This window comes from Eumetopias jubatus, unplaced genomic scaffold, assembly GCF_037043125.1.
Source record: "Eumetopias jubatus isolate StellerSeaLion01/CBP00866 unplaced genomic scaffold, mEumJub1_p1.0 scaffold_6, whole genome shotgun sequence".
In the NCBI taxonomy this organism is placed as follows: domain Eukaryota; kingdom Metazoa; phylum Chordata; class Mammalia; order Carnivora; family Otariidae; genus Eumetopias; species Eumetopias jubatus.
In genome coordinates this window covers 120,462,585-120,477,261 of record NW_028274812.1, presented here as the reverse complement: position 1 = coordinate 120,477,261, position 14,677 = coordinate 120,462,585, and the positions used below count along the sequence as shown (strand labels likewise).

The 14,677-nt window shown below is 47.0% G+C and overlaps 2 protein-coding genes, 1 long non-coding RNA gene and 2 other non-coding genes across 5 annotated transcripts; 2 read left to right on the top strand and 3 right to left on the bottom strand.

The window, feature by feature from the left end:
• Nucleotides 1–534: 534 nt before the first annotated feature.
• Nucleotides 535–1,696, top strand: MCCD1 (mitochondrial coiled-coil domain 1). Its single transcript, XM_028120691.2, has 2 exons — nucleotides 535–770; nucleotides 1,293–1,696. The coding sequence occupies exons 1-2, from the start codon at nucleotides 546–548 to the stop codon at nucleotides 1,476–1,478; spliced, it is 411 nt and encodes a 136-aa protein (XP_027976492.1). The 5' UTR covers nucleotides 535–545; the 3' UTR covers nucleotides 1,479–1,696.
• A 70-nt stretch (nucleotides 1,697–1,766) lies between these two features.
• Nucleotides 1,767–14,276, bottom strand: DDX39B (DExD-box helicase 39B). Its single transcript, XM_028120679.2, has 11 exons — nucleotides 14,172–14,276; nucleotides 12,608–12,955; nucleotides 11,499–11,626; nucleotides 11,113–11,205; nucleotides 7,280–7,463; nucleotides 6,078–6,196; nucleotides 3,665–3,796; nucleotides 2,855–2,964; nucleotides 2,619–2,763; nucleotides 2,326–2,473; nucleotides 1,767–1,995 (listed from the first exon to the last, which is right to left on the bottom strand). Exons 2-11 carry the CDS (start codon nucleotides 12,816–12,818, stop codon nucleotides 1,979–1,981), a joined length of 1,287 nt encoding a protein of 428 aa, XP_027976480.1. The 5' UTR covers nucleotides 12,819–12,955; nucleotides 14,172–14,276; the 3' UTR covers nucleotides 1,767–1,978.
• LOC114222288 (small nucleolar RNA SNORD83) lies at nucleotides 7,152–7,228 on the bottom strand. The gene has a single exon (XR_003611900.1). It is a non-coding gene; the product is annotated as a small nucleolar RNA SNORD83 (small nucleolar RNA).
• Nucleotides 9,010–9,945, top strand: LOC148164142 (uncharacterized). The gene is made up of 3 exons (XR_015768370.1): nucleotides 9,010–9,192; nucleotides 9,305–9,354; nucleotides 9,728–9,945. It is a non-coding gene; the product is annotated as an uncharacterized LOC148164142 (long non-coding RNA).
• Nucleotides 13,364–13,441, bottom strand: LOC114222287 (small nucleolar RNA SNORD83). Its single transcript, XR_003611899.1, has one exon. It is a non-coding gene; the product is annotated as a small nucleolar RNA SNORD83 (small nucleolar RNA).
• Nucleotides 14,277–14,677: the final 401 nt, after the last annotated feature.

Below are 14,677 nucleotides of genomic sequence, written 5' to 3'. Positions count from 1 at the left end.
ATAATCAACACTTGAGCCAGGTCAATGGCTACGAGCTTTCAAGTCAGGTGGACCTGGGCATGAATCCTCCAGGCTTTTCCACCAACCAGCTACGGACCTTGAGTCCTGAATGAACCCCTTCTGAGCCAGTTTCCTGCACACCAGCAATGTAACTTGTACCTTGCAGAATTGAGAAATGAGAAAAGACATAGTGCTAAGAAAAAGAGACACTAAGACGTAGGCTGGGCACCAGTGTTCTAAAGCAAGTTCTGCCTGGGCACCTGGGTGCCTCCGTCGGTTAAGCATCTGCCTTCAGCTCAGGTCATGATCCCAGGATCCTGGGAAGGAGCCCCATGTCCCGCTTCCTGCTCAGCAGGGAACCTGCTTCTCCCTCTTCCCCCTGCCTGTGCTCTCAAATAAAATCTTTAAAAATAAAAGTTCTGCCTCAACTGGCAGGAACTTTTTCTCATCAGGAAGACTCTGGGGCCAGGTTGGGAGGGAGGTAAAGGTAGGGGCAGGGCCCTGGGCAGGGCCAGTCACTGAAGCGAGGCCAAAGCCTGGAGGGAATGAGCCAGTTCCTGGTGGCCGTTGGGCAGTTCAGACAGCTCGCGGTTACACCAGCCATGGCACTCCCTCTGCCCTGGCTCTCATGTTGCTGCCGTCGCCTCCTCCTGCCTTCCTGGCCCCTGGCCCCCCAGAGCTCCTGGAAGTGCTGCTCCCAGAGCCCCAAGGCAAGCACAGAAGAGCCAACCAGCTCCACATGCAGTGGGAAGATAAGGTCATCCCCAAGGGTAAGTGGCACCAAGAGTGGGGGCAGACTGTAGGGGAGAAAGGGGGGGTAATCCCTTTAATCTCGTGTCACAGGCCTGCTGCAAGTCGATACCACCCCCACCCCCAGAGCTCTTGGCCTAGTTCCAACTCCTATATCCCCAGCACCTTCCCCACCCCCACCCCTCTCTAAACCTCAGGGCTCCCTCTCCCCACAGCCCTCCCTCCCTGCAGAGTCCATGAAGTCCTTGGACAGGAATTTCCCCCCACCTGTTAATTATTTCTTAGTGGGGGGAGGAACAGCCAGTCCCCTCCTCTCCATATCCTCCCTTGTACAAGGAGTCCAGTCATAACCCCTGAGCAGCAAACTACCCCCCCAGAAGCTTACGCCTAAGACCAGAAGCTACCTTGGCTTCACAGTACAGATGACCTTAATACAATGGGGTTTAAAGGTTTAAATTTGAGAAGCAGAACGCCTGACTTCCAGCAAGCCTCAGCCCCCTTCCCCAGGCTGATGCTCCCTCCCCTCTGCCCCGCCCCCTCAGGGTCCCAGGCCCCGCCCCACAGCTGAGCTGGCCCAAGCTGAGGAGTTGCTGGAGCAGCAGCTGGAGCTGTACCAGGCCCTACTGGAAGGGCAAGAAGGGGCTTGGGAAGCCCAGGCCCTGGTGCTCAAGATCCAGAAGCTGAAGGAACAGATGAGGAGACACCGAGAGAGCCTAGGAGACGCCTAAGCTTTCCACCAGTTCCCACTTTACCTTCCAACACTGGAAACACTACATACACTCACACTGGGCCTTTGGGTCAGAAACATCCCAGCCCCTCCCAGGCCACTAAGAAAAATGGAAGTGGCAAGGAGCCATGGCCTCTGCATTCTCAGTCACATTGCCCTCCCCTCTGACCCCTCCCCATTGACCTGGGCCCCACAGAAGGGCACACAGTCCTTATTGGAATACACACTGAATCATGGCCTAACCTCACCCTAAATCCAATAAAGGGATGGAGCACTTACAGACAACACAGACGCATACGTTTTTTAGTTTTGTTAAAAAAAATTCAGACAATTCAGGAAATATGGGTTTAGGAGTGGTGGTGATGCAAAAGGGGGGAAGCCATGGGGTGGGGGTGGGGGTTGTCAGGGGTAGGTGGCAGTAGTGTCTCCTTCACCCCATGCCTGCTGTCATCTCCTGAAGAGGGACAGACCGTCACATTCCAAAATGGGTGGGTGAGTCCTCTACCGCGTCTGTTCAACTGGAGAGAAAACATGGCACGATTAGGACAAGACAGGGAAAAAGGCAGGGCTGACAGAACTACCACCCACCCCCATACATGCAGAGGTCTGTAGTTTGTGGGCGCAGAGGATAGGTTGGGGGTGGGGAAAGATAAATAGTTTGTCAAGAGAAAGAGACCTAGAGATCAACTAAGCATCCCAACAGGGGCATCAAGATCAGGGGGACACGAACTTGCCAAGTGCCTCTTATGCACCAGAGACTTTATGTACATGAGATTCAAGACAAACACACTAGGGAACAAGGAGACTCTGAAGAGTTGAGAAGCCAGTTTCCTGAGAGCCATACTCACTGTAGGAGGAAATGTCTATCTCATCGGGCAGCTCACTAATATTCACTTCAAAGCGATCCTGCACATCATTGAGGATCTTGGCATCATTTTCATCCGACACAAACGTGATGGCCAAGCCCTTGGTGCCAAACCGACCTGCTCGGGCCACCTGGAAGGAGACAGAGGGCAGCACTGGGAAGACCCCAAAGTAGGAAGACACCCAAAGGAGGGATGAGAAACTCAGGTATGAAGACACAGAAAATCGGGGGGGGGGGGGACGGACAGTGGGATGCCCGTGTAGGTGTGGAGCTTACCCGATGCAGGTAGGTGTCGGAATCCTCAGGCATGTCATAGTTGAAGGCAATGTTTACCCGCTCAATATCCATGCCTCGGCCAAATAGGTTGGTAGCCACAAGAATTCGTCGTTGAAAATCTTTAAATTGCTGATACCGAGAAAGCCTTTGTGAAATCAGAAAAACGTTGAGTCCCTTCTCTCAATGGTCTCTTTTCCTTCCCAAGGACAAAAAACATCTTTCCATCTCTGACTCACCTCTCCTCCTGGGGCATCCCTCGGTGGATGGCAATGGCTGGGAAGTTCTGCTCCACCAGGAGCTGGGCCAAGGCAATGCAACGCTGCACAGACTTCACAAAGATCACCACCTGGGTGTGTGACAGGCGATGTGGGTACATGTGGGATACGTGAGAGACTATGTGTGAAAAGAGTGTTCAGTAACTACACTCTTCCAAAGAAATTCCTCCTAATCTCCATCACATATTCCTCTTCTGTTCTAAATACAACTCAGCCTTTCTTACTCAGCTGATTTTTCCTGAGCAGACCTACTGCAGAGAAAGCACAGAGAATAGTAACGAAAACTACCAGGTATGTTAGGAGACAAGAAAGAGGCTAATGGTAAAAATGAGCAAGTGGTAAAAAGTAAAACTGAAGTCTGGAAAGATCATGACTAGTATTTCCTGCTCATCAGAAACAAACATAAGCAACCTACCTTTATTTTAAGTTTTTGGTGCAAATAAACCACACAATAGGTTAGGTGATGGAACACTTCTCGGTAAATAGCTTGAGAAGAAACAAATTTAAGAACCTAACAAACCCAAGCTATTTTGGAACTTTTCCAAGCTTATGAAATCCCCTCTTTATTGAGCTTTTTCTTTACTAAACACCTGGCTGTGACAGCCATAGAACAGAAAAGCAGCTCTCACCCTGTTTAAATTCTCATTTGAAAGAATTTCACTTAAAAGGCTCACATCATATAGGTCATGTCCTCAATAAAAGGGTACTTAACCAGGTTTCTGCTACAGTTGGAGACGTGCTCATCCCCCTACTGGACCTTGAACAACTGACCTGATTGAACTCAAGGACATCGAGAAGGTCAAAGAGCTTCCGGTTCTTCTCGTTGTCCTTCAGTTTCACGTAGTACTGCTGCAACCCATGCAGCGTCAGCTTCGTCTCATCATCCACGAAGATCTCCATTGGCTGGGGGGGGGAGGGGGAGTAGGGGGTGGGGAACGGGAGGAGGGCAGAGTGGGGGGGTTAAACCTGGGGGGGGTGGAGGAACTTATCTCCAATACACCCCATGGGGGGATGGGGAGAAGAGAAGCCTGAAAACCCCACCACACCCCCAAAAATACCCCCATTTTAATGTGGTCTCTTCCACGTTAGCTCTAATTTCCTTCCTATCAGATGAGTTTTAAGACTGCCCAACCTCAAACTGTCATGGGAAGGGAACTTTGCAGGGAGGAAAAGGAGCAGTGAGACCACCCAATGGCAAGATGCCATTACCTCAAAGGGAGGTGGCAGAGGAAAGAAAACAATGGGTGATGATCCCCAAAGGAAGAATGTGATCCAAACGCCTGGGAATTGGTGGGACACGGTGACTCAAGGTCAGAGTAACTCCACCAGAGCTGGTTGTAAAAACATAGGGGGAAAACAGGGATTGTTCCATTTGAGTTTTCTCTCAACTAAGAGAATCAGGGGGCGCCTGGATGGCTCAGTGGGTTAAGCATATGCCTTCAGCTCAGGTCATGATCTCAGGGTCCTTGGATCAAGCCCCACATCAGGCTCCCTCCTCAGTGGGGAGTCTGCTTCTCCCTCCCCCTCTGCCCCACGGCCTGCTTGTGCACTCTCTCTCAAATAAATCTTTAAAAAATTTCTTAAAAAACCCACTAAGAGAATCAGAGCCACATCAGGAGGGTGGATATCTGTTAAGATCAGAATGCTACAATGGATGGTCTCAAAAATGCCATAAAAGAGAAGCGAAAGTTACTCAAGATGAGTAACAACTTGCCCTCAGACCACAAGGGAATTGTTTAGATGGCACCCACTGGACGCTGAACTAAGAGTCAAACCAACTATAGTGTTATAGGGACGGTACCAATACATGGTGTTAAGAAACAAAATTCAGAGCAGCAAATACACATTCAGCTTAAAAAAAATAAAACACGCACACACACGCATACACACAAAACCCTTGAAGGGGAGGAAGTAGCATAAAAAAATATAAATTGACACAAGACTCAACTCCTGAGTCCAAGTTTCCTAGCACTCTTCACTAACCTGGGGACGTAATTAATATGAACACCCAGGGTCCAAGATTTCAGGAAAGGATGTGTGGCACAGGAGAAAACCAGAAGCCCAATCCCAAAAAGCAGACTAGCAAAGGCAGGCTTTTCAAAAAGAAGTTCCATGGCCTCCTTCAAATCTAATCCTAGCCCCAAGTATAGCTAAAAATAGTTAACATCCCATGGGAAAGAGCAGTACAGGATGGGGAAAGAATACACTGCACTGTTTATACAACAGGCCCCCTCTAGCCCCAAACCCTAACACCCACCTGGTTATATCCAAGTGGAGCTCCTCACTTTACCTTTCCCATATCCCTCTCCTTTTGAGTATTAAAAAATTGTTTTAAAAAAGAAAGAAAAAATCTACCCCCCCTTTCAGGACACCCCTCCCCCCAACACATATGGGGGGAAACGGGGAGCACGGCACGCCTTGGATTCAGGAAAAAAACCGGGAACGGAAAAAGAGGCTGGTTTGGTCCTCAGCTTCCTGGTCAGGTTTCCCCGCGGCCTCCGCTGCCGCCATCCACCGCTGGGTGCCGTCCGCATTTCCCCCGCCGCTCCACGGTGCTTCTCCGCTGCCGGCTCACATCAACCGAGATTCCAGATGGGTGCGAGGAGGTATGGACGGGAAGGAGTAAGGGACTGGGGACTGAGGTGCCAAAGGCCCCCACCCCTGGAGGTGGGGAGGGAGCGGATTCATTTGTGCTGTTTGCTCTTCTTTTGGACATGCCCTGCCATCTGTCTGTCCCTCTCTTGCTCTCCTGCCACCGGAAGGTTATGAGTTTTGGGGAGCAGAAGGCTCCAACTGTCTGCTCGATGCCACCTTGAGGGTGTGTGGCTGTAAAGGGGTATGTAGGAGACGATGGGTGGGTGGTAGGGCAGAAAATTCTGCCCTCCCCCAAAAAGGAAGAAGAGGTTCAAAAATGCTGTGATGAGGGGGAAAAAAAAAAAAGGTCGAACACTACCCGCTCTCAAGTTAACCCGACCAAGTCTTCCGGAGTTTCCCTGGCGCCCGCGCAGACCCTAACACTAGCTGTCTCTGCCTCTGTGTGTCTCTTCAAGGAGTCATCACTCCCAGATGGGCACGTGCCCGCTTCTTGGCACTTGAAGGACAAGGGAGTCTGGAGGAAGAGGGTGCGGAAGGGGAGGAGGCAGTGGGCAGGGAGTGGAGGGAGAGAAGGTAGAAGGGTATTTACGTCTTGCATGAACTTGCGGCAGACGGGACGGATCTCTTTGCTCAAGGTAGCACTGAACATCATGACCTGCTTCTCATGGGGGGTCATGCGAAAAATTTCCTGGACATCCCGACGCATGTCTACCAAGAAAAAGGAAAAAAATCATAGGAGAAAAGCAGCATGTAACAGAAAAAAACCGGAGACTGCCTCCCCAACAAGGTGAAGACTGCTGGAAATGGGTAAGCAAGATTCATTTCCCGGAAAGATTGGTCTCAGGTACTCCATTCACTTGAACCACCATAAAAATCACATCCATTGCAGTAACACCATGGAAATAACACACAATGCAATTTGAAATAAAGACCTGAGATCAGGTTAACCCGATTCCACCATTGTGTTTTAACCAGACAAGAAGATAATGAAACCCCAAATCTCACAATTATGATATGGAGATGAAACCCACTGGAGAGGCTCACAACCCTAAAACCCTTGAGAAATGCTTTACAAGGCCCTTCTCCCTACTTTCTCCCCATGCCCCAGCTATCTACAAATACTGCACACCTAATTACATTCTAGCTGTTAGAGTCCATTCCACGCTTCCTCTGGATCACTTTCTATCCAGCCAGGCAAGTGAGATCTCTCCACCTCAAGCCCACCTTATAGCTCACCATCTGTAATAGCCAAAGGTCATCTGAAATGACTTATCCCTGGGGCTATGTCCATCCCCACTCTCTCATTTATTAAATGTGAGTTCTTAGTTTTCCTTTCTTGTGGCATACTGGATTACAGAAAATCCCATAAACTCTCCACATTAATCCTGAGGTCTAAAGATCTATTCAGCTATAAATTCGGATATATGCCGTGCAGGGGATGCCAAAGAGTAAACAGTCTTCCTCCTTCAGTTTATTATCTCCCCAACACCAGCATAAAAAGCTATAAAGGAAAGAATAGTGGTGTGACTGATGTCTAAGATCAGCAAAGCCACTCCTCTCAAAGAAAAAGAAACCTCCATCACAGAAAGGAAAGACCAAACACCGCTCCCCTTGATCACCAAGGTTGCTTAAAAAGCCTGACAAAAACCAAGAGGGGAGCCAGAGCCATCAGTCATGGGTGATAGATTAAGAGTCATCCTGGCACTGAAGTGCTCCTGTATCAAAAAAGCATCATTTGGCTCTGAAGGGCAACTCCCAGATCACCAGCCCCATCCCAGCGCTGCCACTCACCGAGCTGTTCAAGCATCTTATCACATTCATCCAAGATAAAGTGTTTAATGTGTTTGAGATTGAGGCTCTTATTTCGAGCCAGGGCGAGGATGCGGCCAGGGGTCCCCACAACAATATGCGGGCAGTTCTTCTTCAGCACCTCTTCATCCTTCTTGATAGACAGACCACCAAAAAACACCGCGACCTGTATTAACCCAGGAGAAAACAGTGTCTCACACACAAGGAAATAGTCCAATCTCCCCATAGTTCCTTTCCTTTCAATTTAATCTAAACCAATTCTTAGAACATTTCAAAGCTAGAAGGAACATCAAAGGTCACCCAATCTAAAATGCTTATTATGTTCTCCAAACACTGAAGCTAAGAAACAAAAGTGACTTGCCCAAAGTCATGTGACTAATCAGGGCAGTGAGGACTAGCATTTTCTTCTGACTTAATCTAATAATCTTCCTTCCCCTGGTGCTATGCCCAGACTTCATTCTAAGAATGAGGACAGCAAGGGGCCCCTGGCTGGCTCAGTCAGTAGAGCACATGACTCTTGATTTCAGGGTATTGAGTTTGAGCCCCACACTGGGTGTAAATTATAAATAAATAAACTTTAAAAAAAAAAAGGTAACAAGAAATAGTAATCACCAGACTACAGAGTGTCACACAACGCTCATGGAATATCAAGTTTTCCTAACTCAGATCTTTTTTTTCTTTCTTTCTTTCTTCTCTTTCTTTCTTCCTGCTTTCTCTCTCTTTTTTCAAGTAGGCTCCATGCCCAGTGTGGAGCCCAGTGCAGGGTGTGAACTCATGACACACAAATCAAGACCTGAACCAAGATCAAGAGTCGGACGCTCAACTGACTGAGCCACCCAGGTGCCTCTGAACTCAGATTTTTAAACGCCTTTTTGAACAAACCCTATGAAATCACTGATTCAAGGTAAACATGTTACTCCATATTCAAAATATTAGGGAAAGATTTGTTGTGGATGTGAGCCTTAATATAATATCAAAATGATACCAGAAACTGCTTTCTAGCTTCAGAGAGAAAGATCAATCACAGGATCAGACCATCAGAATAAACCTAAAATCACTAATTATGGGACAACCAAATTTGCAACAGAACAGGAGATACACAGCATATCAACTCAAGAATTCTTCCCAAAAATGTTTTTCAATTAGTTGAGCTTTCAAATGTTATTTCAGTTAAAGGAAATATGGAAAGAAAAGAACAACTTAAACAACACCGTAAGGGAATAAAACCAGACAAATCCAGACGTAGGATATTCTGTAGAACTAGCCCAACCTCAAACAAGTCACTATAGCACAATTTTAAACAAAACAAAATGCCACGACAATTTATATTTGATCTTAACACCAAGAATATTCCTTTTTTTTTTTAAGATTTTATTTATTTATTTGAGAGAGGAAGAATGAGAGACAGAGCACGAGACGAAAGAGGGTCAGAGGGAGCAGCAGACTCCCTGCTTGAGCAGGGAGCCCGATGTGGGACTCGATCCCGGGACTCCAGGATCATGACCTGAGCCGAAGGCAGTCGCTTAACCAACTGAGCCACCCAGGTGCCCGAATATTCCGTTTTGAGGCACAGCTGAAAGAGCATGCAACTCTTGATCTCCGGGTTGTGAGCTTGAGCCCCACCCTGGGTGTGGAGATTACAAAAAAAAAAATAAACTTAAAAAAAAATTCTCTTTTGGGGCGCCTGGGTGGCTCAGTCATTCAGCATCTGCCTTCAGCTCAGGTTGTGATCCCAGGGTCCTGGGATGGAGCCCCGCATCGGGCTCCCTGCTCCGCGGGAAGCCTGCTTCTCCCTTTCCCACTCCCCCTGCTTGTGTTCTCTCTTTTGCTGTCTCTCTCGCTAATAAATAAAATCTTTAAAAAAAAAAAAATCCTCTTTTAAGCAGCATAAACTGGTAAGTTGGACCTAGAGAGGAGGAAATGCAATCCTCGCTCACTAATGAGCCAGCAAGAAATGTTTCAACAGTCTTAACAACGGAAACTGTCTTCTGGTTTTCAACTTTTCAGTATCAACCAGCAGCAAGACCACCTGGTGGAAGGACAATGATATTGACAATGTAAGAAGACAGATACGCATAATACACACACAACATTTAAATTATTTTTAAAGAATTAAAATTTTCACATAATAAAAGAATAATGTAAACCATCTGATCTTCCATGAAAAGAAATAAAAAAACCTGAAATTTGATAAAATAAGACAACAGTGCCTAATACTTGGTGTCACAGAACCATTAGGGAAAAAAGAAAAAAGGTTAACTAATGATTGACTTCTATGAGGTGCGATTAGAGATAGGAAAACAAAAATCTTTTCATTATGAGGCCTTTTAAATTACTCCAGCATGTTTACCCCACTCAGATACTGCTATTACCACTTTGGTTTTTAAGACTACTTTTTCTTTTCTAATTAACATGTATTATTTGTTTCAGGGGTACAGGTCTGTGATTCATCAGTGAAGACTACTTTTAGGGGGCGCCTGGATGGCTCAGTTGGTTAGGCGTCTGCCTTCGGCCCAGGTCACGATCCCGGAGTCCTGGGATCGAGCCCCACATAGGGCTCCTTGCTCGGTGGGGAGCCTGCTTCTCCCTCTCGCACTCCCCCTGCTTGTACTTTCTCGCTTGCTCTAATAAATAAATAAAATCACTAAAAAAAAAAAAAAAAAAAAGACTACTTTTAGTTTAAGACTACTTTAGTTTAGGGGCACCTGGGTGGCTCAGTCATTAAGTGTCTGCCTTCAGCTCGGGTCCTGGGCTCCCTGCTCAGCGGGAAGCCTGCTTCTCCCTCTCCCACTCCCCCTGCTTGTGTTTCCTCTCTTGCTGTGTCTGTCAAATAAATAAATAAAATCTTAAAAAAAAAAAAAAATAAGGGACTACTTTAGTTTAGCTCAGTTAAGCATCTGACCTCCACTCAGGCTGGGACTGAGCCCCACATGGGGGCTCCCTCTGCCCACCCCCCACCCCCCAGCTCATGCGTGCTCACTCTCTCAAATAAATACAATCTCTTAAAAAAAAAAAGTGACTATTTTTAGATCAGGGCTAGAACTCAACACATAAAGTAATGAGTAACAGGAGAAAATAGCAACAATCCAAACAAAAGTACTGTTCTTCACCACATCCTAGCCAGGAGTGTAGGAAGTTATACACATCAGTGCTTCTCAAACTCCAATTACCTGGAGATCTTGTTAGAATGCATATTCATACTCAGTAGGTCTGGGGTGGTACCCACATAATCTGCATTTCCATCAAGCTTCCAAATGATGCTGTAACTATGGGTTTGGGAACCATACTATGAAAATCAAGGTTATATATGGAAAACAGCCCAAGCCTATTCTGTTGTCCCCCCAAACTTTCGATTTTCTGCCATTTTAAAGAATCCTCAAAAATCACATACCACGCTAGAGGTATTTTGGAGCTCCCAGCCTTCTCTTGCTACACACCCTAAAATTCTCAAACTGTCAACCACAGCACAGTGAAATCATTCAAAGTCAATATAAATAAGTAGTTAACAAAAGTGTGGTATTGTGATAGGCTTCCTCCATAGACCATTTATGCAGTCTCCTGCTGCACACCTACATTAACACGAGATAAACTAATGCTTCTCCAAAATCAAAATATAAGCAAACATCTCATAAATTACAATGCGTATTCAAGTGATCCCTATAACGCAAATCTCTTGCACACCAAAGTTTGCAGAAACTTACTAGCTATTACATGTAATTTAACAACTGTGGACATGAAGACTGCTGGTCTCCAAGTCTTTAATGCCTTCAACACCCCACACCCTCACCCTCCCAGGTCTCTTTACCCTGGCTTACCTTGACATTGGGCATGTATTTAGAGAAGCGCTCATACTCCTTGCTGATCTGAAAAGCCAACTCCCGAGTGTGACACATCACCAGCACAGACACCTTGGGGGAGTGGGGGAAGTAGATGGAAACAAACAGTTTATCCCTTCACTATGCCCTTTAGGGAAGCAAACTATCACAAAAGCACATCTGGCAGATCATAAATGACTTCAATTCTGAAATCTAAACCATTAACCCCATGATTACTATGTAATATCCCCCATAGCCATCAAAGGTGAGAGGCCATCTTAGTAACAAACACTCATGGCTCTGAATGCATCACATGGCTAAGACAAAACACCCTTCTCGAATATTTCTAACCAAAATGTCTTCCACAGCACTCTCCCCCAGTGTACCTGTCCAGTAACTGGCTCCAGCTGTTGCAGCGTGGCCAGCACAAACACTGCTGTCTTCCCCATGCCTGACTTGGCCTGGCATAGGACGTCCATTCCCAGAATGGCCTGAGGGATGCACTCATGCTGGACTAGAAAGGGGGAAAAAAGATAAATTAGACTTCAGTCTCCAGATAAACTCCACCTTTTTTCCACCATGCCAAACCCATTTCTCACCGTTCAATTCTTAAATGATCATCAACTCCCAGACTTTCTACCTCTCTTCTCCCCCAAACTCATCCCCAAAACAGACCTTCCTAGTTCCTTCTCACTTTAGCCTCCGACTCCAGTGCCCCCTCCTCCATCCTGCTAAAAACCCTCTTGCACCTACCAACAGCTCATCTTTAATGTTTCTGACTGTCCCTATTTTCCTTTATCTGTAACAATCCATGACATGTGAGTGCCTGCCTCAGGCCATTTCTCCAACTTAGCTTGCCACACTTTAGGCCACATAACCCTGCAACTCTGAAGGGCTTGGTAGCTGACCCAGAAGCCACCCACTTTAGATCAGCCATAAAGGTTTCCAGAGACCAGAGCTGGCCAACAGAGAGGGACTAAAGGTCCAACTAGCTCCTCTCTGGAAATTCAAAATTAGAAACCTAAATGACAAAATTAAAAACAAGTAGACAAAAAGAAAAACCAATCACAAGAACAAATGGCAGATCTCTAAGTCACTTTTTTTTAAAAGATTTTATTTATTTGACACAGAGAGAGACCACAAGTAGGCAGAGCAGCAGGCAGAGGGATAGGGAGAACCAAGTTCCCTGCTGAGCAGGGAGCCCGATGTGGGGCTCAATCCCAGGACCCTGGGATCATGACCTGAGCCAAAGGCAGTCACTTAACCAACTGAGCCACCCAGGCGCCCTTCTAAGTCACTTTTCAAGTCACTAGCTTCTCATGTTATCATGTATGAAAAACCCATCTATATAAATCTTTCCTACTGCTAAAATAGTTTTTGACCCTTTATCTCCTGATCTAGCCCAAATATGTATGACCTGAGAGACTGTTTAACACACCTGTTTCTGGTATCCTTAGAGAGCTTTATGAATACTCTATGCCGGGCAGAAATTTACCTTCTGATGGATGCTCAAAGCCACAGTCAACAATGGCCCGGAGCAACTCTGGCTTCAGCAGGAAGTCACGAAAGCCAGAGCTGTGGATGGAGACATAGGAGCCCTTGACATCCTTCTTGGCAGGGGCCTCAGCCCCATCTCCCCCAGCTGCTGTCTCCACCTCATCTTCTTCATAGTCCAAGAGCTCATTGTCCACATCGTTCTCTGCCATAACTGGGCCGGCAGGGGGAGAAGGGGAGGGGTCTCCGGATGGTTTCACGCAGAATAAGTGAAAACAAGGAAGGAGAGTGGGGGCTTGAACAACAGTTTAAAAAAAAAACACACACACCCTAGTTTGTGATAGAAGAGCTAGGAAAAAAACAGATGGAAGACTTATTAGTCACGAGCAGAGCCTTCACCACCTCTTTTCCATCCCCATACACCTCCCACTTTCCCTAAACTGTGACACCTTTACCTGGAAAAAAAAAAAAAAAATAGGAACACAAAACATAAAAGCAAGAACAAACATAACACAGTGGCTCCAGGTGAAGTGGTTACGACAAATTCCCAACAAGATTAGGATCAGAGTAGCATACACCAGGAAGTAGGAAGGAGAGAACGAGCATATGAATTCCTGACGTCTAAGTAACAATAAAGAAGAAAACAAAAAATGAAAAGCAAAATATGACAAGGGAGTGGAGAATGGAGATGACAAGATGAATCCTGAAAAATCCTCAAAGGAACTCTGTACTTTCCCTATAATCTCCCTAAAAAAGCAGCCATCAGTCAAGGGTGATAGATTAAGGTCATCATTGCGCAAAGCGCTCACTTCTCAAAATAAAAACATCATGTGGCTGCCATCCACCTCCCACTCCTCAGTAACCTCCTTCTGGTGCTTAAGAATTCCCTGTGTAATTGATGGGGGGGGGAGTGTAAGAGGAATGGCTCGGTCAGAAGTATTCATCCCTTCCCCATACAATGAGAAAGTAAGTAACTGATACACTCGCTACAGCTTTAACAGAAACTTTAGTAAAGGGTCTCACGTCACCCTTGTGTTACTCCTCACGTGAGACTCCCTTCCGATAATCACAATGACACCATGCATAAAGATTTGAGAAATATCCCAAATAAAGGTTGGTAAGTCCAGATCAGAAAAGTCCAGCTGGGCCCAGAAGCCGGCCCCTCCTTCTATTCCCACCTTGGGCCATGAAAAGGACCCAGAGAGGAGAGGGAAGGTGAAAAGAGCCCCGCCCTTCGCAAATGCCCAGGACCAAAGGACACCTAGCGCCGCCTCTCACCATCGCTAGGGCCTCCGATAAACGAGAAGCGCAGCGAAGGAGCAGGGAGCAAAAGGAACACAATGGCGCTGAGGCCACCATCTTGGATCGGGCCCCCTAGCATCCCTACCTCTACCCCCCCGAAACTCTTAAGAGCTCTGAAAAGGAACGCAAGCAATAGAAATAATGACCCAACTAGGCCCCAGGGACCCGACCACAGCCTGTGGAAGCGGTATCAGGAGTCCATGAGACAGGATGACCGCAAAGAAATGCAGATGGAGACGGATGATACCAAGGCCAAAGCTTACCTGAGCAAGGCGAGCGCATATGGCGGCGGCAACAGCGACGAAGAAGGGAATCTGCCTTCACTTCCGGTTCTCGGCTTCCCTCTTAGGCAGGACTCCCGCCCTCTCGCCTGCCAGCGCGCAGGCGCAAGAGACCGGAAGAAGATCCTTCCAGATTCAATAGTTCCGTGCGCGCTGGGGTTGCCTTTAAAAAATGCCTGTGTGAAAAAAAAATTTTTTAAGCCACTTCTAACTCCTCCGCTACTCCAAGTAACAAAAGACATAAAGGAAACTAGCATCATCTCCCACTGTTACCTTTTTTCTATTGTCCTCGTCTACTCCACGTCCCTCACCTCTTCCCTTAGTTTCTTGCCGGGCAGGTCTTCTCTCTGGGCACCCCTCCGTCGGCGCCCCGCTCTGTGGAACAGGCGGAGATGGAGGGGGCTGAGAGTTCCCACGGGGTCCTTGGCCGGGTAGTCAAGGTGACCCGGGGGCGTCAGGAGCTAGTCTGACCCCAGCTGAGGGGAAGG